This window comes from Lepisosteus oculatus, chromosome 13 (genome assembly GCF_040954835.1).
Source record: "Lepisosteus oculatus isolate fLepOcu1 chromosome 13, fLepOcu1.hap2, whole genome shotgun sequence".
Classification (NCBI taxonomy): domain Eukaryota; kingdom Metazoa; phylum Chordata; class Actinopteri; order Semionotiformes; family Lepisosteidae; genus Lepisosteus; species Lepisosteus oculatus.
Genome location: NC_090708.1, coordinates 1250127 through 1277362, shown reverse-complemented (window position 1 = coordinate 1277362; position 27236 = coordinate 1250127). Strand labels below are relative to the sequence as shown.

The 27236-nt window shown below is 42.3% G+C and overlaps 1 protein-coding gene across 5 annotated transcripts in view; it reads right to left on the bottom strand.

Moving 5' to 3' along the window:
- The window catches only part of LOC107079092 (inactive N-acetylated-alpha-linked acidic dipeptidase-like protein 2), a 295727-nt gene that overhangs the window by 15266 nt on the left and 253225 nt on the right, over window positions 1–27236 (bottom strand). For all 5 annotated transcript variants that reach the window (XM_015360862.2, XM_015360861.2, XM_015360868.2 and 2 more), the window contains one exon: window positions 6794–6887. In XM_015360862.2, coding sequence (XP_015216348.1) covers window positions 6794–6887 — 94 coding nt within the window. The remainder of the gene's footprint in view (window positions 1–6793; window positions 6888–27236) is intronic.

The following is a 27236-nucleotide window of genomic DNA, read 5'->3' as shown; positions in this document are numbered from 1 at the left end:
ATCTCTTGATTTAAATTCCACACTTTTAACTGTATTGTACATCCGGACGATTTATTTGCCATTGTATTGCTTCCACCTTGGCATAAAAAGGCCAAGAGATATGTTAAAATTGTATAATGTACTAGTAGGAACACATTTAGAATATTGTTTACAATTCCGGTCAACTTGTTACTGCAGAGATTTTCCTGTTCTGGAAATTAGTCCAAAGAAGAACAGCCAGATACACTCCAAGTTGTAAAGTGATGTCCCTACTCTGACAGGCTAAAAAAACTGAATTAAACCTTTTTAATGTGCAACAGACAAGTCTATTAGGGGACCTGATTCGGGTATTCAACGTCCTCACTGACAATGTCGACACAATGGATTCAGAGTCAGTGAAACATGGACCAGCAGACACGAGTGGAAACTAGGGCAACATTAAGACCAGGAGTCAAGAGGGGAGGCCTGTCATGACACAGAGCCCTGCTGTTGAGAAAGTCTTTCCAAACCCTTACAAAACAGAACACCTGGGTGTGTTTACCTGCTTACAGTTTAATTTGCTCAACACACGCAGTGGTGAATTCTGGAATTTTCAGATACTGTAGTTCCCACTGTACAATGAAGAATATTTTAAACATCAGGGTGTGCACTCATACAGGACATCTAGCATGAAGGCATTCTGACGACAATGTTTGAATGACTGTTCCGAAATAAAAAATGTCAGGTGTTCGACAAGTAGTCCAGATGAAATGACAGACGCCTGGACTGTGAACATGCTTTTGCTGTAATTTTTATGACAGTGAATTGGGTTTAGCAAAATTTCCTCCCTACAGCAGTTGATTTTGTTTTCATATTGTCTCCAGTAATCACATTGCAGCCAACAAGACAGCTCCTGGCACGGCTGTTATAAAATGATCTTCAGCTAACATACTGTACAACCAGCACTGCAACATGAGGACACACAACGAAACCCCTCAAACCGTATTCAGGGTCACTTTAATCAGAATGCAACAAGAATACCCCAAATACAGAATGTGACTCAAGACATTGCCTGTCGACGGTAGAGAGTAAAAATCATTTCTTTATGAGGCAAATCTAGTTAAGCACAGAAAAAGACTGTAACACCCACACAATTGCATATACTGTACTGTGAGATTTACTAGTCATTAATCAGGAGCCCTCAGTCAATGGAATAGTCTCCATGACTGTGTGAGGTGACCCTAATGGTTTCCATCATCCTCCCAGGCCTGAGCCAGAATCCTAACTCTAACCCTAACCCTCAGCCCCCAACCCCCAGCCTCCAACCGAAATCGTTAACCCTTCACCCTTAACCCTTGGCCCTTGACCCTTAACTCTAACTCTCAGATTCTAAAAACAGCTGGGTGACACCAGTAGGTGTGCTGTCCAGTTCACATACCATTACAACATCTGCTGAAGGCTATCCTGCCAGAATGTAATAATACTGTGTTGAAAATATCTCTGTGAAATACTGTACATTAAAATTATACTGTATATAATATATACATATAAAAATACTGTACTGTAAAATTCTTATAGGCACTTTTGTATACTGTGTATAAACTGATTTAACTGTGTAGGAGAAACTGCTCTCCTGTTCTGGGTCCTAGTTACCCACGAGTGACGTGCCCAATATTTTGTATAAACAAGTCCTTTTCTTGGAAAATTCATCTGCCAAAGGCAGAAACGGAACCTACTCACGACACTTTCAGGTTGGGATGAGATTCTGAAAGTTGCTAGTGTGCTGAAATGTGCCCTCATGAGTTATAACCCATCTGGATGTGGCTCAGCAGGAGAGCTCAGGATCCAGCAGGATCCAGACCTGCTGTCGCCCTCTGCTGTTTGCCCCAGCACCAGACAGGCGCCCGGCCCACGTGAGAAGAGATCTGCTCAGTGCCACACTCAGGATAGTATAGTCACATCGTCATCGCTCCACTTTCAACAACCCCATGTCCAATTCAGGCTATCCCAGGAAGCATTGGGCCCTAGGCTGGATACACACTATCACAAAATATTACTTTAAAGTATTAAAGTAAAAAAGGAGATCAAACATGCACTGGCATCTTAACAAAAACAAACAGATTATTGGTAAAAAAACATGCCCTGAGTCTCTGGCTATGAAGTGAGAAAGCGCAGCTCAAAAGAAACAGCTGGAGATCTGAATGAATTTCAACCACAGCACTATGGTTTTCTTTAATATATATATATACATTAACATAATCAAGGCTGCAAATGTCATTATGACTCATTAAAAATGTATTAATTTTGGGTTCAAGATCTGTATGAGCCCTATTGAAGCCACTGGTAGCACTTCACTGACTCTGCTGTTCAGTGGTGAGGCTTCATTAATGGAAACAGCACTGCGATGAACCCTCACAAGATGGCGAACTTCGTCATGTGACTTTAATTGTTTTCTTTCCACACGACAACCGCAGAAAAGCTCCCTGAAGCTCACAACAATACTAGCAGGACTGACACATCAGCCCCAAGCTCACAGCTACTGATGTGGGCTCTGACCTTTAACACACATGATCACAAAAGATTATCTTTCTGTTAAAGCTGCTTCTTAGTTTTGCACAGACATTATATTTAGCTGCAATAAATTGCATCCTCAAGGCCTGATTTAAAATTCGATAATGGGAACGGGAATGGTGGTAAACTGAACCTCTGTAAATCTCTCCTCTCCTGTGTTTTTGCCCAGGACTGCAGCATAAGACTTTTTTATGGTGGTTATTTTTTGTTTGTCAGCTTTGTCACCTCCATATTTAAGAATTCGGGTTTACAAGTTTTTCACTTTACTGAGAATACAAGTTCTACTGTCTTCTGTTAACCAGGAAAGGACATGAGATTGACTAGAAATCACAACTACTGTATTAAGAATCAAATGTTCATCAATGTTGGGTTCTCAGAGCACATGTACTGAGAGACATTAAAAATGCAACAAGTGTTATTGATTTCAATAATGCATTTTAGTGCCTCTTAGAATATTACCGAATCTCCTAGTGAATACTGTATATAACTACAGTAGCATTAAGCTTTTAATAGCTTCCCACTCCTTGCACCTTTGACTGAATAATAATACAAGACCACTTTGAGCACAATAAAGAAAACCTGAGCACTACAGCTTATGTACACCTAGAACGACAAAAACGTTTTTCTTCCAATATATTATCTTTGACTGCAACCTTGTACCCCTGCTACTTGTCTCCAATTCACTGTTCGTGCTCTTTTTAATGCTTGAAAAACTTGTCTTTCTTTTGTGTCTTGATGTGTGTGCGCGATAATAATGATTCTACGGCGTGGAGGAGAACGGGAGGGGAAGTCACCTGAGAATATGCACGCAGTGTGAGTACTCCGCAAAGAAAAAAAGGCAGGATAAATTTAGCACCAGAAGCTCTCTGCGGGGGGGATGTGAGTTATGAAATACGTGGGGGGGCCGCAGTAATCTACAGTACTGTATCTCATGATCTCGTGGAGGGACCGCAGCAGTCGCATTGTCTGCACCGGGCTCAGGTACTGTGTGCATCCAGAATGAGTTCATTTCCAAAAAAGGATGAGAGAGCAAGTCCCACCCTGTCCTCTCCAACCGAAGGCAAATTTCCGAATGGCATTCTCTTTAATTGCGGGACCCACCAATCAAGGCACAGAACGGCCAACACAGACGCAGGCAGCATATTTATATGTACTGTAAAATCCTGTTTCCCGGAACCAACAGTTTTCCTATTTTGATCAGACAGCGTGCTTCGCAATTTAATTTTAATAATAATAATAATAATAATAATAATAATAATAATTTAAAAAAGCAAACAAAGGGTGCTTGAAGTTTTCAATTAGATATTCCGAGTTTATTCTCAGACAATCCATGAAAGTGCTGGTGAAAGTCTGCAAAAATCCATTTCCTGCTCCAATCCCAGAACAGCATGCGGCAATTTCAAAATAGAGATCAACCCTGGCACCTAGCAGTGCACGTGAATATGCATATGTATATATGAGCCCTATCCCCCACTGTATTTTGAACTGCAGCGATAAAGACATGCTTTACTGGAGTCAGTGCAGTGATCTTGCATCAGGGGAGAGGCGCAGACTGGGGCTCTGGTGACAGACGTGCTGCTTTGTCTACATTAGTCTTAGTCGAAGGACATACTGTACAGTAAGACCACCCTGCTAAACAGAAAAACAACCGCCTTTAAAATGAACTGTGTGATCATACAAAAAATGCAGAGATTTGACAGTCTCGATTTTTTAATTTAAATATGGCCAGTTGATGCAAAACCCCATTCATTGTGATGAATCGCCTGTATTGTTATTAGTTTTGCTGAGAAGCCCTAAAAGAGAGCCCTTAAGAAGGTAGAGCCAATGCTGTTAACTACTGTGTATCCTGTATGTGCCTAAAGAAATCAGAATCCTGAAGTCCTCCTTGAGAACTGACTGCAAGGATCTTCTGGTTTCAGAAGGACAGGCTACAAATAAGATCTGAAGTTGATATTTAGACACGAGGGTGAAACGATTCTTTAAGAATCTGTGATCCTCACAGGGCAGCAAGGATGCTGGGTCAGGGGGTTACAGTACAGGCCTCTCTTTGCTGACGTCTCTTCTTCAAGTGCAGACCCAGAGACATACCGATGCCAGAGATACTGCTAACAGCCCTGACAAGAGCAAAGGAGAGGTTACAAACCAGAGGGGGCCCATCAGCTTCTTGGTTGCTAGTAGCTAATGGCCACATCCAGTCCTTTTTGGAAAGAAGCCAGTGACACCTTCCCTTTCCCCTGTACCCGACTGTGGAAAGAAGAGCCTCCTGTCCTTGAATTTAAATGCACTTCCATGTAGTTTCTACTTCTGTCCTCTGATTCACTGTTGACTGAAGACATTCACTGGGGCGACTCTGTCCGAGCCCTTGAGGATACTGAAGATCAGATGGATATAACTGAAGTACAATTCGTTCACCACTCCAGTCCAGAACATTGCTGTCCAGTCCAGAAACACGTGCGTATTCATACTGGAAGAATGAGCTCTGATAGTAATGTTTCAAAATTATCACGAAAATTGAACTTCCTGATAATTCCTAGTGGATACAGTGCCTTTGAAAGGCTGAAGAATAAGAAATATGTCATACATTCCTCATCTGACTGTTCCAAGGAAACACATATTTTAACCGATTGATACACATATGCTATACAATGCCCAGCAACTGCTTTCTCCTAATCTTTAAAGAAATGGTCTGAATCCAGATGTGCAGCCCCTTATGTCAAGGGCATCTGGATACGCCACCAATATGGTCCTGGATAAAGACTCTCGATTGAATTCCCAAACGCAATCGCCAAGGTCACTCGCCTTCAGTCTTAGAGCCTTCGCACAGTGATCAATAAATCCACCCAAACAAATTCTATTCCATTAAATCACCCCTAGGAGATTGGCTGTGGGCTGTGAGGAGTGGTGAGACCTGCCAGGCTGAACCACAGCCGTAAATTAACCCTCTGGACAACCTGATGACCAACTGCTTCAAATTACTCCAGGCAATGAGGTGCTTTTACAGGGGCATTATAAACCTTTTACGCCCATCTGAGGTGGACTGAAAGTCACAGCAATTCAGCTGTTTGAATCCTTGCAAGGATTTTAACTTTGAAATCTGGGCCATTCTCCACTCTTCTCTAGCAGCTGGCTTGACACTGCGATTGGAATGAAACTCTAGCTGTACTGTGGTGTGCTGCTGTGAGGATTTTACGATGGCGTTTTCATTGCTTTTTACTGCTACCCAACAGTAGGAGCGTATAATAATCCCACATCCGCTACGTCCAAACAGTCTACAACGTGTTTGGAATGAAGGAAAACTTCCAGTCCAAGTACTGCTGGCTGCAATTTATTCAGAAGTGCTTTATCTCTAAGCATGTTTGCTGGGTCATCCAGGCACAGGAATTTCTTGTGCTTTCAGACTGTTATGAGTGAAGGCCAAAGGCAAAGCTAAGAAGATTCACACACACAAGCCCATTATACTGTATCTACAGTAGATGTACTGTAGAAAAATAATACTGGGTCACCTGGGAACACAATGTGGTTATGAATGAAGATGACATATTTGCATGAGTTAAGTTTGGAAGCAGAAAAGTCTCGAGCCAGTATAATTAATCACTTGAGCACAGACAACATTTTATTTCATATACAATAAATTATAGATTGCCATACACTCGGATATCTCTGCCAAGTCCAGTAAGAAAATATATTGTCATCAGCAGACTGTGTGCACTGATCAGCAATCAGTCTGAAACATCCCAGAGGAGGCTGGATAGAGACTCCAGCATAGCCTCCAGTGACCATCTCTGAATCCAGCTCTCGAAAACAGCTTTGTGTTCAGAAAGGGCACACTCATTTGCCTAAAGGATATTTGTTCTCATGTAATGCATTTGTCATTTGTGGTTGGCACAAATGGGGGGTGGAAAGTTTGATTTGGTCTGGGCCCGACTAATTTTATCTGCAGAATATTATTCCTTTCAATTAACCTTTTTGTGGTCTGATCCTGCACTTCAAAAACTTACACTACTTTATCACATTTAAGTACAATAAACTTGAACCGGTGAATTCACAGACCTTTTTTAGCTAATGACAAATCTTTATTTGTAGCAAATACAGTACATTTCCCTACCTTTCACTAAGCCTGGGCTGTTCAATGTGGTAAGAAAGTCTAGGTCTGTGTCAGTGAAACTACATCATATTGTTCTGTCTATTTAAAAGATCGCTCTCTTACCTAAACCGATGTAAAGCAGAGGACGGCTGTGCGCATTACACAGAAATTACTTACTACCTTGCAGTTTGTTCTGCACGTCCAGGGCGATGTCTAGTGCATTCACTGGCAGAACGGGCTCATTGACCAGGCGTAAGATGGCTTCACCTGTAAGCTGAAAGAAAAAGATGTGAACAAAAAACTCTGGTGTAGACACAGAGTACCAAACAGAAATTGTGGCTTTTGTATTTTGCTTTTTTCATTGCTTTTAATAATAATAATAATTGCTTTCACTTATATAGCACTTTTCTGGACACTCCACTCAAAGTGCTTTACAGGTAATGGGGACTCCCCTTCACCACCAGCAGTGTGCAGCCCCACCTGGATGATGGGATGGCAGCCATAGTGCACCAGTACGCTCCCCACATCAGCTCTCAGTGGGGAGGAGAAGAGAGTGATGAAGCCTGGTCAGAGATGTGGATTATTAGGAGGCCATGATTGGTAAAGCCAGGGGGAAATTTGGCCAGTAACACCCCTACTCTTTTTGAGAAACGCCCTGGGATTTTTAAAGACTACAGAGAATCGGGCTGAAGGTTTTATGTCTCTTCAGAAGGAAGGCGCCTTTTTACAGTATAGTGTCCCCGTCACTATACTGGGGCATTAGGACCCACACAGACCGCAGGGTGAGCACCCCCTGCTGGCCCCACTAACACCTCTTCCAGCAGCAGCCTTAGTTTTTCCCAGGAGTCTCCCATCCAAGTACTGGTCAGGCTCACACTGCTGAGCTCCAGTGGGTTCAGTGGGTTTAATGAAAAGTAACCTTCCTTGAAAAAAAATCTAAATTTTGAGTGTGTGATTGGTACAGTTTATAAGGGCAGAGTGTGTGTTGTATAAAGACAAGGATGATACTTTAATAGCGTAGACAACACTGTAAATTGTTCAGAGCCTGCTGGTTTTCTGTTGGGTTTCAAACAAAAATGCAGCTTGAAAAATCAAGAACCAACCCATCAGACCAATTCTGAATATTTTCTCACAGAAAATCTCCCGGTTTCTCCTGCTTTGAGTTTCTCAATCTCCTTCCCGTGGAGCTGCGGCGGAGGACTCGGACACGAGAGGAGACGTTTCCCTCGCGCGGTCAGCAGGCCCCTGTCGCAGAGGCCCCTGCTGCAGTTGACCCCCTCCCTCCAGCCCGCGGGCACGAGCAGCGCAGGGAGCACTTCTGACACCCAGTCACCAGCAGGAGGGTTTTTACATTACACTGCAAGATTTTTAATGGCACAACTCTAGTATTTATTAAATCACGTACAATGTAAGTTAAGAAGCACAGAAATCAATCATTGAGGGAAAAGATTAGAGCATTGATTTGAGCAGAGTGAGTAATAAGGCTGCAGAAACATACATCAAGCCTGTGTAATGCAGCACGACAGAAAAGGCCACTGATTTCTTATTTATAGCCCTATTTTTGGACATTTTGTCCTCTGGGAACAGTGTAGAATATACACATGTGAAATGAGAAATAAAAAGACTGCCCTTTTCATTTCAACAGATTTCAGACTTATTGTTTAATAATTCATTTAAATAAAATAATTTAGTTGAACAAGAAGACTTTGTCTGTGGAAAACGAGATCAACAAGATAAGAGATTGAGAAATGAGCAGTGCTTGTTTTTCATATCCGCTATCATTTCTTTCCAACCCTGGGAGTTAATGCCCCCATACTGTATAGCCCACAATTAAATTTTTATATTAAAAAGGAAACATGAACCAATCCTTAAAAGACAAAGGCAATGGATCTCTCCCTCGCTTGCGTCCTGTATTACCTGTGAATTAAAACAGTCTGTAGGGAAGACCAGGAAGATTTTGGCACATACATTGTTTTCAAAGTCATATTGCAAAGTTCCAATGGTAATCAGATTACACTGGAGTTACAGAGTATCAGATGCTATGAATGCTAATGTGTTCAGTCGGAAGACAGTAATGTGAAATTCGTCGCCGGGACAGGAACAGCACTCCGAATTACTACGGGATGCTCAGAGGATCTGTCTTTGTGGTTGGGGTGTGCAGAGTGAGGCTGTGTCGCTCTGTCAGTGTGACCCAGAGAATTCAGCCTGTGCAAACGTTCGACACGAGGGACACGTTTAACCCAGCAAAACCGGGGCTGGGACAGTCTTAGGAGCTGGAGGACAGGCACACACAACTGGCTTCTGCTGTTTCTGCTGTTCTTTAAACAAAGAGTAGTTTTGCTTACAGTGTATAACACTTGACCTTTTATCCACCTATATTTCTGACAGTTGGCACCAATGCCTACACTTTTATTCCACTTGTGTCCCGAGTTTCGCCAGGTGCAATTCATTTCCTTCCCTTCTCTGTTTCCCACCTGCTCTCTCCCTCAGGAGCATGACAATATCTTCATCCAGCTGAGTGGCTTTTTCTGCCTCTCGGGAGAAACAGCCAAGTGATATTAAAAAAAAATACTGGATGAGCTAATGATGTAACAATGAAGTCAACAGGCAGGTACAACTTCGCGCAGACTGGCTTCCAGCAGGACAGAGGAGCTGCAGCAAAACACGACTGCAGTTTTATACAAAAGGACACTTCTCAAGGTATCTACCACAGCACTGTGGCTCTTTAACAGGCTCTTCATTTTTCTCTTTATCTGCATCATTCATAATGCATTATTGTTTAAATCTTCCTTTGTGTTTATCTGAGTAAGGATATATAATAACATAAGAAAGGCTACAGATGAAAGGAGGCTGTAAATCCCATTTAGCTCATTTGGTGTTTAGTGCCTAATTGATCCAAGGACCTCATGCAACCATTTCTTTAAAAAAGTCAGGGTTTCAGTTTCAACAACCTGGCTGTGCATCTTGTTCCAGAATCCTTTTGGGTGAACAAGTGTATCTTTCTTGCATCTTGGCGACATAAATTGCACATGATACACTAAACAAGGTCTTTCTTACTAGTGCACTGCACAAGTCTTGCACAACATCCCTTAAGTTCTACACTTTTATCTGTACATCATAGCATTCTGATCTTATGACTTTTTTATATGCCTTATTACTGCTTTCCGACATTGTTTAACGCTTGTTTGAATTAAATGTCATCTGCCAGGTGTTTGCCCAGTCTCCTATTTGTTCTAATTTCTTTTGAATTTACTATGTTGCTTCTACGGTTTGTGCAAGTGCTCCTTATCATCTACGAACATGACTAGCTTACCGATATAAATTACCGATATTAAGCACTGATATAAATTAAGAAATGCTGTGGATCCCACTGGACACTCATTACCCTTCACCCTTCACCCTTCCGTTGTACTGGGGTGTGTACAGTACGTTTACCACTTCTTAATCCATATACTGTACATGCATCGCCTGGAGTGCCTATTGCTGTAACTTGAGAAGTACTGTTGTGCATGGACATTTACCAAAAGCCTTCTAAAAATCTACAGTAAGTATGCCATGGCCTCTGTATGTTTATCACAGTAACTGAGATAAAAAAAAAATCATTTTCATCATTGGGAGATGCGATCATGGGAACTTAACCTATGATTTTCCACACAGCGTATGATCACAATATCTCATTTCCCCTCGTCTGTTCGAACTTTATAGCTTTACAGCTCTCCCCCAGCCTCCACCACTGAGGCTACCGTATCTGCTTCTGTATTTGCTGCCCTCCTGCAGAACCTGTCATTCTGTGTATGTACTTCAGGCTTTAAATCTTAGTTGCCTTCTTTCCCGGACATGCTGAAGTACCTGGAGGTTTCACAGAGAATATATTTGTGTATATTAAGGGCCTGGAGGAACGGCAGACTGAAGGCATCCAGTATTTATTGACAGCAGAGGTCTCCCTAGGAGAAGCTTAGCTCTGTGATGAAGTAGTGCATACTAATTCACAGCAGACACCTCCTTCTCAACAAAGCAAATCACCCAGTCACTTATGCCTCTTCTTGTTTAACTAATTGCCTGCCTTCATTGCCCTCCATTGGTATCTTAAGCTTTTTCATCATTATTCTAAGAATGTTATTATGCGTGTACTGTATATGTGGTGCCAGTTTCACGTATTATACAGACTTGTGTTTGAAGCCTTATGCGATATCTCCTGCAATTTGCAGGAGCGCTTCATCAGGCCGTTGTTGTGCTGGGGCCTCCTCTCATGATGTGGTTTATTAACGATTCTGTTTAAAGCAGAGCGCAGGGTCTGGAGACAGACACTGACTGGAGCTCCTCTCCACCCCTGCTGATGGGGCTGGGTGTGCAGCTCACTCCTCATGCAGGCAGAGCTGGGGGGCTCCTCAGTGCTCAGGGCAGGTAGGGGGGCGGGGGCGCCTGCATGCAGGTGGTCACTGTCGGAAACATGTGAAGGGCTCACGAATGAATGTAGTCTACCTGGAGGAAGATTTTCCTATTCCCATGCGTCCCTCCCTTTTTAAAAATGTGACACAAAAAAAGGCAACAGTTATTTAGTCTGAAGAATCTACAGTATTCCTTCACTGTCTCAACACATACCACAGTCTCTCTACTCTCTCTTCCTCTGTGTGACCAGCACACACGTCCCCAGACCACAACACACTGACCAGCACACACATCCCCTGGCCACAACACACTGACCAGCACACACATCCCCTGGCCACAACACACTGACCAGCACACACGTCCCCACACCACAACACACTGACCAGCACACACGTCCCCAGACCACAACACACTGACCAACACACACGTCCCCTGGCCACAACACACTGACCAGCACACACATCCCCTGGCCACAACACACTGACCAGCACACACATCCCCTGGCCACAACACACTGACCAGCACACACATCCCTTGGCCACAACACACTGACCAGCACACACATCCCCTGGCCGCAACACACTGACCAGCACACACATAACCACAGCACAACACACTAACCAGCACACACGTCCCCAGACCACAACACACTGACCAGCACACACATCCCCACACCACAACACACTGACCAGCACACACATCCCCTGGCCACAACACACTGACCAGCACACACATCCCCTGGCCACAACACACTGACCAGCACACACATCCCCTGGCCGCAACACACTGACCAGCACACACATCCCCTGGCCACAACACACTGACCAGCACTCACATCCCCTGGCCGCAACACACTGACCAGCACACACATCCCCACACCACAACACACTGACCAGCACACAAGTCCCCTGACCACAACAATCTGACCAGCACACACGTCCCCAGGCCACAACACACTGACCAGCACACAAGTCCCCTGACATTGGTATGACATTGCCAGGCACCCAGGCAACATAGGAGACACATGTATTGAACATCGTGAGCTCTGAAAACCCCTTGCACTCCAGATCCCTCGTAATTGAGGTTACATGGTGCTGGGCGAAGCAGTGTCATTAAAGCACAGCCTGCTCTGCGCCACGGATGATGGGAGACACCTCTAGATCCTGCCCGGCCGACAGTTCAGTCAGCCCACATGTTTCCCTGGAGCTACACTGGCTGCTTGGAATGGGATCTATTATCCAATGAAAGCATCTGGAACCCTCAAGCTGTTAAGATTTTAAAATACAGTAGATAAGCCCACAACGCACAAGATATCATGCTCGACGCCACTGGTTTCTCTTTTTGTTTTCCTTTCTGGAAATGCAAGAAGAAATGGCACCATAAAACGTCTGCAGAGCCGGGCGCGGCGTGGCCGCGGGATCACCCTGGCGTGTGAACATGCCCTCGTGAAGGGAGATGGCAAGCAGGCACAGCAGCGTGGGAAAATCCGCCTCTGGATCAGTCTGGAGTCCCCGAGCCTTCCACCTGCACCGCAGAGGAGCGGCAGGAACGGAAGGGAGCCTCCTTGGAAGGTGAAATCCCATTTTTGCGATTTCAGCCCCATTTTATTCACCCGGGAGCACAGATACAGCACCACCAGCAAGCTGTGTATCAGTCCTCCCACAGACTTCTATTGCACCGGAGGCAAACAAGGACCCATGCAGCAGCAGTGAGCTGCACTGGGGTATTTACTCATGACCGCGATGCCCCTGCTTCTGGCCCCGGAAGCAAGGAGTCCAGCGGTCAGTGTCCTTCCAGGCCTTTCACTGCAGAGATATTGATAGAGGATCTTTTCACGAAGACCTTTCCTTTGCCGGAAAAATGTAGCACAAAGGATGTTGATCAATAACTGAGCTCATTCTCATTGTAATATTTATGTATCAGACAGCCGATGAACAGAAAACAGCAGCATTTGTCCATGAAGGCACTCAATACTCAATACTGTACATTGGTCAGATTTTTTCCCCCTTTTAGAATAAATTATTTTTTTACAAAGATGCAAAGAGCAATGTTTCTTGTCTAAAAGTGGATGTCTTTCTATAGAACATTTCCTCTGAATTAACTGTTGTTATCATTAATGTTTCCTCTTTGTTATAATTGCTGTCTGTTATATTAAAGCGCAGTGTTTTCTGTGATGACAGTCCATAAAAAAGAAAAACAAAAAATATTTTTTTGCGTGGACTTTCCACAAAACAGTTTTTCTTTATACTGTAAGTGCATTTGAATTTCAATTGGTGCCTGCTTAAGTGGTAAAGTTATAGTATCCATTAAGTCAATGTGTTGGCTGAAATATTTGCAAATGTTTTAAAATAAAGCAAATACACTTAAAAAACTTCCTTGACACCCATCTTCATATTGCACAAGGCTCAGCTGTGTCATGGTTCAACCCAGGGGACACCCAGAGCTTTAGCCAATAAGAATGATCCCTTTCCACATCAGTAACACTTAGAAATTCAATATACGTGTGCCCTTTCCATGACTCCACTGTTATTGAGTGGACTGTCACAGAATATACTGTACTTTCCGCTAATTTGAAATATATTTTAGGCGTAAATGATTGAATGTCTTCTTCTGATAAGGAACTGGTTGAGTATTTGGACAGATTTGTTCCAGAAAATGTTCTAAAAAATGGGAGAGACTTGCCATCACCGTTTCAAGAATGAAGCCATCTACTTCCTTCAGTTCTGACCTATTTTTTTCAACATAGCCGTGGTGGTTTTTATTAGAAGAAAAGCGAATTAGTCATATTTACTCACTTGTTGGAATATGTGTACAGTAGGTAAAAGATAATTTATGAAACACATTTGTGTGCCTTGTACACTCCAGTGGAAAAGCAAACACTCAAGCACGGAAAATAAGTTTTACATGCTAAACACATTTTAAATTTCTTTTCATTACCTTCAGCTGAAGAAATAGAGAAGCTAAGCAATAAAGAGATACTGTACGTCTTGAAAAATCTGCTGAAAAACCTACTGAAATGCAGGTTAATGCAATCAGTTACACAGAGGGAAACAAACCTTCAATATCACAATTTGGAAAGGAAACTGAAGCACAACTGAAGAAAAGCCCAATTAATGTGTAATTACTAATTAATAGTTCAACATTATCTACAGATGATTATCCATGTTAGTTTATTTGCATGTGCCCCCGGCATCACCTGGTGTTTCAGTCTCTGCTGTGGAGACACAGCGCTACCAACAGAGAGCCTCTCATACTGTACCTGCAGAGAGCAAGGGCCAAGATCGCATCCATCAACCACTGTCACAACCCATCACTCCACAAAGCTGACCAGTACGCAGTGCACAAACCCAACAAAGCACCAGGGTGATCCTTCAAATACAGGGCAAAAGGTGAAGTGGTCAGATGAGACCTAATTGTTCTGGTCTAAACAAGCTTCACAAATTTTGCAGTCAGCACCACCCCCACAGTCAAGCGTGGTGGTGGCAGCATTGCGCTGTGGGGCTGCCTCTCCCCGGCTGGGACAGGAAAGCATGTTAGAACTGAAGGAGAAAAGGAAGGAGAAAATTACAGGCAGATACTCGAGCATTCAGTCTGCTAGACACTGGGGCCAAACCAAACACTAATGTTGTGCCAGATGAACCTGTCTGAGCAAGGCCGACAACATCATGCGCAGCAGGTTCGAGGTGCATTTCCCATGACTGAACCACCAGAGGGAGCTGAGGTGTCACAGTTCCAGGGAAAAAGAAGCAGCTGTCAAGTTCCTCATTTAAGTGCAATGCAAGTGCCCAAGGAAATTCCTTCAGGCTCTCTCACTTGTGAGCGATTGAGATGAGCACGGTTATAAAACCTGTGACAGACATGCACACAGTAGAGTAGACAGCGATAGTGCTTTCTCCCAACAAAGGACCGAGACACCACAAGTCAGCAACAGCCAGTCTGTGGACTTGGGAGACTCTGAGTTTCAGGTGAAACATCACCCGTTTTAGGTCAGATTCCTTTTCTTAAAAGGAAAGTTTTGGGATTAATGGTAGAGAAATCAGTGTAGTTAGACAAATCACAAATCTACACCAAGTTTCAGTCATGACTCCCTAAGGAGCTTAGTGTTCGTTTTTTGTTTGTAAAAGTGTTTGTCTTGCAGATTTTATGGAGTGTCAAATAAAGTCCAGGCACCAAACTGTTTGACTGCATTACCAGAGAAGACTGCTTTATGTGAGGAGGTTGAGAGAGCCCACTTCTACAAATACAAACAAACTTCTTTCAAATTCTCTTCCCACAGGATGTAGAACAAATATACAAAGGACTTCAGTTTTAATAAACAGGGATTTACTGGCAGTTCCACACTGAAAAAACTGAGTAGAAATTAAAATGGAGACTATTACAGCAGAGTTCACAGTTCACAGCTTTCTGAATTTATCTATTTTTACCTGAATGCCACAAACCGTACTAGATACAGTATAATGAGGTGATGCAGTAGCAATGCAGAACTAGCAGATACTGTACTAATTCCTTGTAGTTCGTGATCTTCGGTACATCATGTTCTTCTGCTGATAGACCACCAAGGTGATAGAACCTTAAAACATTCTGCCCTTTTATTGAAGGAGGACACGTGTTTCAATCACAGGAGGACACAGTTTAATCCAGTCCATAAAACCGCCTTGTAGATGCTTGTGCTATACAGAGATTAGAAATTGGCTCTAATGTGCCGTTCCAGTTTGTAAATGCATTCAGACTGAAGTTAATGATTTCATGCTGCTGGTAGGAATGAAAAAGGGAAAAAATGGATTCTGGAAAGCTTGTGTGTTATTACAACACCCACTGCACAGGAGGGATTCTAGCCACAAGAGGTTCAGCAGCTGGGATCTAACAGGATGAGGCGAGAGAAATCCAGTGGGATGAGACCCAGAATATCTCAGCAAATCCAGACTACACGGTCGGTTCTTGGTTATTCAGGGGATTATACAGTAAGTCGTTGTGAAGTTAATAGTCACTGGTGAGTGTGCCATCTCCACATGGCCCTCTGTCTCCTTTCCCCTGAGTCACACGCTGTCTGTCCCGCCTGAAGTGATCGCAAAGAAAAGATAATTAAAGGAACAAGTGATACAGTAGGTCTATTCCCTAGTGAAAAGGGAAGAAAGAAAACACAATGTTTGGCCGTGGAACCTCCTTCAGGTGTAAGAAAGATAGGGCAGACAGCAAAGACAATATGGCATGTGAAAACACAAGCCAGGAGAGAGGAGGAGGCAGGAGCAGGGCAGAGCCAGAGAGGCCACTCAGGTGGTGCGAGGTCAAGAGAGGTGAGGAGAGAAGAAAACAAGTTTGTCGTTGAGAGAATGGGGAAGGTGTGAACCAATTCTCTGGATAGTTTTAGTTTCTGATTTCTTTCACTATGGGGGTTAGGAAACCCAACTTTGAGAATACAGATGGAGAGATCAGTGTGATCATGGCTATCTGAGGTGAAATGAGAAACTGTGGACTTGGAGAAATCTTTAATCTTCACAGCCCTGACATGTTCCCTGAAGCGGTCTCCCAGTCTCCTTCCTGTTTCTCCAATGTAGATGGCTGGGTATTTATCGCAAGAGATACAGTAAACAAGGTTGCTGGAGGTACAAGATGTCACCTGAGTGATCCAAAATTGTCCTGAGGGGCCTTGAATCATTAAAAACCTATATTTAAGTAGGCTGCAGAGGAACAAGTGAGAGAGAAGAAAAGAAACACAACATTTCGGCTGTGGAGCCTTCATCAGGTGTGTAGAAAACCGAAACCCACGCACAACATGCCCTAAGAAGACTCCACAGCTGAAATGTTGTACTGTAGTTCTTTTCTTCTCTTTCCAGAATGGAATAAAACCATACCTGTATTTATTTTATAGACCATTTAAGAAAGAAGGCAGAACATAATTCTGCACAAAGCGTGGATTATTTTAGACAGTCACTAGAAAAGTCCTCACCCTTGTCACTGCGTTGTATATCCCTATTCACAGCTTCATAAACAGGCAGTGCTGTTTTTGAGTATGTATACAGTACTTAACTGCAGACGAACAGGTGCTCACTGAATTGCACAGCACACCCTTCATTCATTGCTTGTCTGGGAAGAGTCAACTTCGATATCTCCTGAAGACTTAATACTTGTCAGAGTCACAGCTTTCAATAAAAAGCCCTTTAATTAACGCTATGATGGAAATGTTTGTATCTCTTTACGGTGTCTCAGAAGATTGTTTCCTTGACTCAGAGTGTCCTGATCTGTTTGGCAAGCTGTCAAATGGTTCTTTTTTTGTCAAAAGTTAAAGAAAAACAAATAATAAAAAAATTAGATGGATTGCTGGAGTTTAAACATACAGTACTGCCGTGTAGTAGCACTCAATTTGATGTCAGGATGAGCAGCTCATTTTTTCCCACACACCACACTCTAATGAACAAGACAGCAATTTAGGAAAATGAGAAATGAAGGAATATTTTGTTGCTGCACTGATCCCGAATTCTCCAGTTTGAAGAAGCGGGGATACCTGGTTCCCAACCCTGGACAGATAGTCCTGCTTTTCATGCAAGCACAGATCTCAATTACTTAATGGAGCAAATGATTAGCTTAATTATTAAATTTGAAGGTGATCACCTTATACCAATAAAAGGGAGTCATAAAATCTTGATGTAGTGGAAATAGGAATCTCTAGGACCAAGTCTGGGGTCCACTTTGCTGATCCTGTAGCTTTTAAATGCAAAATGGGTGATCAGTAAATATAAATGCACCCCTGATATACATTAGCACAGTACATAGGAGAGGGATACCATCAAAACATTCTCTTAAGGAACTGTTAAAGGTTTGCAACTTGCATGTTGGACTATTCTGCCTGACATTTTGAATTATGTATCAATTTACAATTGCCTAGTTGCTGTGCAGACAATCGCCAAAGGTCTATGTATCATATACATGGCCGTTGTCAAGGAATGGCTTTTAAAAAGCTGCATGGGTGATTTGAAGTGTGCACTTACTGACAGTTAGCAAGGCCACGGCACATAGCACTTGCTGGATGATCTAAGGTTACGGTCTCACCTACACCATAGGCACTGAGTCAAGGAAAAAAAAACAGTTCATAAACTCCACCAAATAGTTAGCCTAACCAGGTGCAGTTGCTAGATCTTTTCTCTTAAATACTATACTACTATATTTTCTCTAAATACTTTTTAAATAAAAATAAGATGGTGTTTAAAAATAAAGGGTGGAGTGGTGGCCCTGTGGCTCAGGATCTGCACCTGTAGCCGGAAGGTTGCTGGTTCAAATCCTGCAGCCAGCAGAGGAATCCTACTCTGTTGGCTCTCTGAGCAAGGCCCTTAACCCCTCCTGCTCCAGGGGGGCTGTATAAATGGCTGACCCTGTGCTCTGACCCCCAGCTTCTCTCCCTGTCTGTGTGTCTCATGGAGACCAAGTTGGGGTCTGTGAAAAAACAAACTCCTAATGCAAGAAATTGTATATGGCCAATAAAGTGATCTTACCTAAAGTCAATGCCATTAATGTCTTGTATGTTATTGTTACAGGCTGAGGTGGGTGACAATGGAGGTGTCTAAGACTATTCAGTAGATAAAGTGTGTGACACCTGGCAGAGGAAACATTTCCAGCTTCAAAGCACAGGGGATGTTTGCTGAGGTGTAGGGGACCAGAGTCTGTTTACCTTGGTCTGCCTTAGTTAATTAAGTTCTGGGTAAGTGATTAAGTGTCAACCAGCAGTCTAGAAAGACACCAAATCAGGAGAAGGAAAAGATGAGGTCAGACCACAAGAGAGAGAGGAGAGGGAACTTGAAGCTTGTGCCAGTCCCTACTTCATTATCATCTGAAAAGACCCGATCGGAGCTAAGTACAGTATTTGAATCTTGCTAAGGGCATCATGCTATTCTGTAGCCTTTAGGGAACGTGCTGAGAAACGTCTTTCCCTCAGTTTAATACCGCCTCTCCTGCTTTTTAGAATAAGAAGACAGGCTCCCATTTATTTTGTGGCATCTGGGTTAGAGAGAGAGATCTAATCATAGGTTGCATTCTATTTAGTCTAGAAGGAAGCTTATCTCATCTTTGGCCTCTGTAGGCATCATTTAAGAGTCAAGTACTTGGTGGTTTAGACATAGGCCTCTGAAACATCTTGTTTGTACATATTGTATACATACAAAAACTTGTGTGTTGTATGTTTATGTGGTGTGTATTGTAGCATGTGTATTGTAATTGGTAACAAATATTTATTTAACCAAGTGTGATACAGTTCTTACTCTTTCCTCGAAAGCAAAGCAAGAGAATGAAGAATTCACATGCCTCTAACAATACCAGCTGCTCTGGTGTATTCATGGCAGTGATCATTTACAAGTTAGGGGTTATGATAATTTATTTTAGTTTTTTACTAAGCCACTCGGTCAATGCCTGCTTATACTCCATTTTCGTAACCCCCACATTTGTAACATTATGCCTGCTTTTACCTGCTTTTACCAGAAACAAACTCAACTGAATGAAAAGTTGTTTTGAACCATGAAAGTCCTTTAAAGTGGCACAAGAATCTGACTTTAATGATAGGCGTCAGGTAAGAGGCTGGGATAAATTAAACACCAAGCTATGAGCTCCTATCTCCATTTCACTCAAATTTACAAATAAGCAACTGCTTGTTCAGAGATCGTAAAGCACACAATTAGAAACAAATATAACCTTGCAAATATAATATCAGCAGCTAGCACTTCAACTGCTGAATAAATGCTACTGTACATCCTGAGAATTTTCTTCAGCCAAAACAATACTTTAATAAACTTCAATTCAGAAGATTCAATAACAGAAACACATTTTGAAAGTGTAGCATACTGTACATAAAATGGTGGTTTCTCTGTAATGGACCCGTGTGGCTAGTGTTTTTGTATTTAAATGTATTGCACATATAACTCTGTAGTTTCTATCACTCTGTAGTTTCATACTTTTGGGATATATGCAGTAGATATATTTTTCAGGCATGCTGTACATTTTCACTTTAAAATTAAAACAAGTGGGCATTTTTTATTTTCTGTGGGCTGGATGGGGATGTGACTGCAAATACAGTATTTCTCTGTACCTACTGTAGTAACATACAGTATTTGAATAGTATAAGATCTTTAGAGCAGATGAACAAAAGGAGTAATATGAGAAATCAAGAGTTTCCATTGATGATACATTTCATAATTACAGTTTTTTTAATTAATAAGGTGATTGAGAGCTGGAGTATTCTGTAATAACCACAGAGGCCAGTCTTTATAAGATTACTGCAGTGTAAACCACATATGGGCCCTTGCCAGCATTATAGTCCTTTTTTGCTAATGAGGGAGGATGGATTCAAATGATCAAACATACTTTGCGGTTTTCAGAAACCATATGGTTCACCAACCGACTGACAATGTGTCATGCATATAAGCAAGATTATTATAAATGCCTGTCAAAACATTACACTATAAATACAGCTTTAGTGTCAACTGCTGAAACACCCTCACATGTGTTCTGCGATAAATATCGTAAGACCTGCAAATTAAGTGGTTGGATGCCATGAGAACCAACTTCAAAAAAGGTTTTCTCTACATAACAGTCTGCTCTTCCAAGAGTTAATTGCAACTACCCTTTATTTAATCAGATACTGTACATCAGTTGAGAATAAATTCACATTTACAGCACAATGACAACCTTCACAAAGAGGCTCACACACCGGTGCGGCACAGACGACGAGGCAGCGAGAGACAGAAAGGGACGATCAATAGTTAAAGGAAGGATTGAATCACAGAACTGAAAACACCCTCAGGTACAAAAGTGGACAGTTTCAGATCAGCCTGCTGCTTGTTCCAGTCACAAGCAGCAGCAAATTGAAGTGACTTGCAACCGATGTCCAATTGGTCGATAAAAATACTACATCTCAAAGTGCAGCATGGTACAGAAGAGCTGCATAATTTGTTAAGACGGGTGTTTTCCCAATTAAAGATCTGGAACTTAATTTAAACCAGAGAAACATTCATCTCGTGTGAGGAGAGGGCCAATCCATCAAAGAATAAAGGTCACAATGATGAAGTGCGGTAGGGGGCATCAGAGATAAATCTTCTGTCTGAACAGTACAAGACATCAAGGATCCCAAGGACAGTCTCAGAGGCCATACTGTAAACAAGACAACCATGGGCCAAGGTGGAGAGGACAGGCACGTGAGCTAGACAGACCTAACGCAGAGAGCAAAGCAAGACATGTTTGCATAAAGGGAATCAGGACTAGACTGGGAATTCAGCAATGCGGGATTTGAAAAATGTTAGCAATAAAATCAATTATTGTATTATTGATTTAACGCATTTGAAAATTCATGTTTCTTGTTGTGATAGTTTAAAAGTTTTAAATGCGCGAAGGCAGCATACTGTATGCATGGAAAACAAAAAAAAAACACTGTGTGAGCAAAGAGCATTTTGCTGAACCATTTTTCTCTTGAAACTTTCATCGGAATACTGAAAAAAGACAGATTTGAGCTTCACCCACTCTTGGCGGAAATAGTTAATTCAATGAGTTTCCAAGAGGCTCCCAGTGTGCTCTAGTCTGAGCCTGCTCCTCTCCTAACCGCCTGGTCCTGCAGGGGTACAAGGGGGCTGCAGGGGGGCTGTATAAGGGCTGGAGCAGCATGATGGAACAATTCAATAAACATCACTGGCAGGTCCTTCAGGAGTCAGAATCCTTTGCTTCACACATAATTTCCTAAAAACACAAAAAATGACACTTCTTTGGCTATTGTCTTTCATCTCTGCCTGATTGCTTCATCTTTGATTTTTGGGATTCAGGGAACATCCCAGGACTCCACAGAGGTTTCTCCTGGAATTGTGATGGATGGGCCAATCAAGTTTTTGCCTCGGTTCCTTCTGAGTAACTGCGCTGCCAGCTGACTGCAGAAATGCCATCTTTTTACACAAACAGGCTCTCGTTCCGTCTGATGGAGACAGGTAAGAGGGCAGCCGTGGCAACGCTCTGTCACAGTGTGACAGTCACCTCTGCTGTGATTAAAGAAGACATCCCTCTCCCGACATCAGAGCTGTCCTTCTAGACCTATTTATCAAGCTGAATTCCAGCAATACATCAATTTTACTAAACACGGTGTTAAAAATGATAATTACAAGGAGTTCATGGTTTTGAGTGAAAACTACCTAGATAGAAGTTATCGATACAGCAACAGCCTCTGACGGGCTAGGAATGGAACAGAAATAGTCCTGAATAATATGTTAAAAAGATCCTTCATAAATTGTTTCACGAAGCATTTTCAAATGCACATCATTTAGACCTTTCACATGATTTATCACATTAATAAGTCATTATGCCTCGTCTGCAGATACTGTAATAGCGATTAGGCTAAAATCTTTTTCCACCTGAGTTTATCTTTTGTGAAACTGTAGGACGAGAAAGTATTAATAGAAAACAGTACCTCTTTCAGCATTTTCTTCTCTTTTCTGTGATTATTTAATTTAATCAAATGTTATTTAATGAGGAAATCTACCCCTGATTTATTTCATTTCCAAATACAAGAGGGCATACTTTACGAGTTACAGCAAGGAGCTAAGAATGGGGGAGGCCAGGACAGTGACAGACAGTTGTGTCTATGAGGGAAATACAAACATATTCTCCCTGCACAGCCCTCCCAGAAAGGTTCCAGGGATGGGTTCCATGTCTGCCCATACTGTATATTCTAACAACAATACATAATTTGTAAAAAAAAAATGGTATTACATGTATCCTCAAGATGGGATTAATAGTGCTAGAGGTATGATATTATTATTTATTATTATTATTATTATTATTATTATTATTATTCATAGGAGTTGGAGGCATTACTTGTAGCAGTCTCAAATGAAAAATAAGAATATTATAAGAAGTCTTGCCCATCTTTAAACACATTATATTTTCTTAGATTTCAGAGAGAGACAGATTAAGATTTAAGGTTGAGGGTTAATGCTTTTGTAATATTTATGTGAGAATGTTTCTTTTAACAATTCAGATTAATCTCTGACTTTTGCTTCCTTAAAGGCTGAAGGCTTCACTTCTAATTCGCCTTGTTTTATTCCAAATTTTCAACACTACCCCTGGCTAGCCAACTAATTAACTATGGAAGCGACTAATACGATCTATTATAATGGGAAAATAATAATAAAGACTGTTAACACTTTGCACAGGAAGGTTAGAGCTGAAATTATACGCTTGGATAGTACCATAATAGCAAAATGGCTTCAGGTTCCTCTCAAGTCTACTGTATATTAAATGATTTATTAATTAAGTTATTACTCTCATATTAAAAAATTCTGTCATTGCTGCTGTGGGAATCAGGTGCTTGTGCAATAAACTAGGATTCAATAAAATACAATAAACTTCTGAACTGTTACTAAGCATTTTCGGAACAGGTGGTAAAAAGTAAAGAAATAGCTGTTTCCAATAAATACACAATCGCTCCCTGGCTTTGCTTTAGAGCACATGCAATCGGATCAGGATGTACAGACTGAACCTTCTTTAAAGTGCTTTAAAATGACCACAGTCTATTAAATCTTTAGATTTAATCATAAACCTTATTATGAAAGAGATTTCTTATTAAAACGATTCATTTTTAAAGCAGCTGAGGGAGGCTATTTGAAGTTTTGGATGTAATGATTTTTAATAAAGTTAAACATTCCTAACAAAATATATGATTTTAAAATCATGTAGCATTATTTGTACACATTATTTGTGTATCTTTTTCTTACCTTCCTAGGGGTTAACATTGCAAATGGGGACTTACTGTAGATATTCAGAGTACAGTGCCCTAATGTACATCACCCGGCACCAGCTTTGCTTGTACACCTTGCTGTTCCTGGCTCTTTAGGTGCTATTCTTTGAGAAGTGTTATTAAATTAAGATCAACTGTAGAATTACATGGTAGTTCAGGTGGGTAGCTGTGTCAGCATGTGTAGGCTGCAAAGGAAAAAGTAAAGGTTTATTCCATGCTGAAAATAAAGAAGAAAGAAAACACAACGTTTCGGCCATGGAGCCCTCTTCAGGTGAATTACATGGTGTACACCATAATGAGAAATGGTTCTTTAAAAACGCTAATAAAAAAAATCCCAGTGTCTTTCCATGTGTCATCCTGTCTCCAAGTTACGCTTTTCAATTCCTCATTGTCCAAAGGATCCAGAAACCCAGCAGTGGCTTAATCTGGAGCTGTGAAGGATGAGCAGTGTGACGGCGGGTCTCCAGGAAGGTGTGAGATGGATAGTGGACAGGCTGCGATCTCTGGACGAAATACGCTCCTCCGTTGCCACAGACAGTGTCGGCACTCGTGTACCGACATGCCAGTCGCGCAAGGCCAGTGACATCAGCCCCAGCTCGGCAGCTGTCATGAAGAGGGAGAATTGACCCTGGGGTGTCAGGAGAAATCCCCCGACAGATCGTCATGTCAGAGATCAGAAGCAATAACCTGCTACATAATTGCATCAGTTTTCATCTCAAACAAAAGAGAGAGAGAGACATCCCTGGGTCACACCCTGGTTCTCTCACTCTGTGTCAGCCATTGGCAGCAGAGAAAGGGTTTCCCGTTTCCCTTGTGAACGATTCAAAGCAAACAAAACTCGTGAAAGTCATTTCTTCATGTGCACCAGCAACGGGTCACTTACTTGTTGACAGTAGGACCTCAGTAAAAAAAAATGGCAGCAGAAATGGCGTGCTGACCCTTTTTCTCTATTTTCACCAATTTAAAAGAAAGGCCTCACGTTTCATGCAAATCCAGATTTAGCACTCTGTGCGTCCCTCTGGACTGTGGACTCTTCCTATACACATACAAGACAGGATGCCTCTTGCAGGCCCTTACTGCAAATCGCACATTGAGCTGCTCCAGGGAAATTAGCTCATTTCGGAGACAGCACAAACGAAAGCTTCAGGAGCAGAATTACACAATAAGCCCGGAGGTTTTTTAAAATTCACCTCAATATAAAGCAGTAGCTCGACAATTAAGGAGGACCTGCTGTACAGCAGCCAGTCATCAGATTTCACTGAAGTCTAATTTGTTTCTTTAATGTTGATTCACTGTCAATGTTCTGCAAACAAATTTCAGAACTTGTGAAAGGAAATGCACCATTATTCACAGGTTCTGATTTCAGTGTGATTTATGTGACTGCGGTCTGGCACAAAATTCCAAATGTCACCTTTGTTTGGGAAGCTGGCAGGATACATGAATACTAAAATGTGCTGCATCATTGAAGGTTTTTGGGATGTGGGAAGATACTGGAGCACCCGTAGTAAATCCATACAAAATGGGTACAAGCTCCATAGAGAAATGCTTAAGGTCAGAATTGAACCTGGATCTCAGGCAGCCCAAAGCACTGTACCGCTCTCAGCATAATGCTCTACAAGTACTACTGTTACTCTAAACAAAAAGATCCTAAACACTGTCATGGGATTGTCTGGCCACACAGACACATGCATGTAAGCACAAGAACACATACGGTACATACTGTACATCTCATTTGTGACCATCACATTATCACACTTTGGAAAAATAACAAATACCTGGCTATCCTACCTGCATAACCTGGGTACTGGCAGGTGCAGTGCTTTGTTAACACAAAAACAAATATAATGTAGAAATAAATCACAAAAAGTGTGCAAAACAACAGGCGACACTGTCTTTGTGAGTGTTTCTACTAGTCAGATAAGCATCTTCTGCGTTCACCCATGGCAGGCCTGACAGAGAAACCCATCAATGGCAATTAAGAAAACAGTCTGACAGAGGAGCTCCAGTGTTCACTTATAGTCATTTCAAACCAGAAAGGAGGGCTGGTTTCACCCCTGATTGCACAAGCTGTCTTGCAAGAAACAATCAAATGAAAGGGCTTTGTGTGTGGGTTTTCTTCATCTGCAACGGAAGCCACACAACCCAGGGTGACAGGAACCTTTGTTAACTCAATGGGCTTGTGTCTTATAAAGACCAATGTCAGCACCCTGCCACTGTACGTCATGATCCTCTGCCACTCACATCTTGCTGCGCTATTTAAAACCAGGCTTTCAATGCACCAGCAATACACCTCACTTATAATGGGCTTTTACTGTAGTCAGGGCACAGAAAACAAACAGCATTTCAAACCACCCCAATAGCTCTACTTAGTTTCTGACAGTTCCTCTTTTGTGTTTTAGGCTGATTTATGTCAAGCCTAGACTTATACAAAACTAGCACGCAGAAGTGATAAAGAAGTCAAGTTCCAGTCAGTCAGAGATCAGGTCAAAGTCTTCATTTTTATCTCAAAATTCCACTTTGTTTTGGGCCGGAAAATGCTGTACCTCTGGTTATCCATTCCAAGCTTCTTAAAAATAAGTTGATAAGATTGTGTTTCCCTTGGCACTGCTTGGTATTTCAGCCTCAAGGAGACTGTTAGCTAGAGCAGTGGTTCCCAGCCCTGGTCCTGGAGGAGCACGGATTCCAGCTGAGCTCTGCCTCTCCAGTTCTAATTAATGACACTTGAGTGTCAGACATACCCAACTTCAAGGATACTATTTCCCACAGCCTCGGCACACAAATCTTTATGCAGCTTCTCCTCAACTTGTTTGCTTTTATTTCAAACTATACTGCTCTTACTAGTCAAACAGTTGATCCTACCCTCTGTACGGAGAGATAAAGAAGTTAAAAGATACAGTAGATGGGATGTGAGAGTCTGGTACAAGCTACCCGGCTAAACTGCTGAAGCCGATACCCAGGCTTCTTTCAAGAAATGACTGGATGAGATCCACAGATCAGCTAGCTACTAACACCCAAGAGCTACAGTAGATGGGCTGAATCCTCCTCTTCTCAGTAACCTTTCTTCAGAGCCACAGGATTACAGGGTTTCATCCCACCTGCACAATTCATGACTTAACTAAATCGATTACAGACTTCACTGGCTCCACGTAGCTCTATCATTGTCCTCAGCTATAAATTATTTAAGTTTTATAGTTAGGTTACCCCTGAGGCTGTGGCCGTCAGTGTCCAGGAGGGAGGGGTTACCCGTGAGGCTGTGGCCGTCAGTGTCCGGGAGGGAGGGGTTACCCCTGAGGCTGTGGCCGTCAGTGTCCGGGAGAGGTTACCCGTGAGGCTGTGGCCGTCAGTGTCCGGGAGAGGTTACCCGTGAGGCTGTGGCCGTCAGTGTCCGGGAGAGGTTACCCGTGAGGCTGTGGCCGTCAGTGTCCGGGAGAGTGAAGTTTGCCTCCTCTCTTTCTGCTTCTCCTCAGGGCTCTGCAA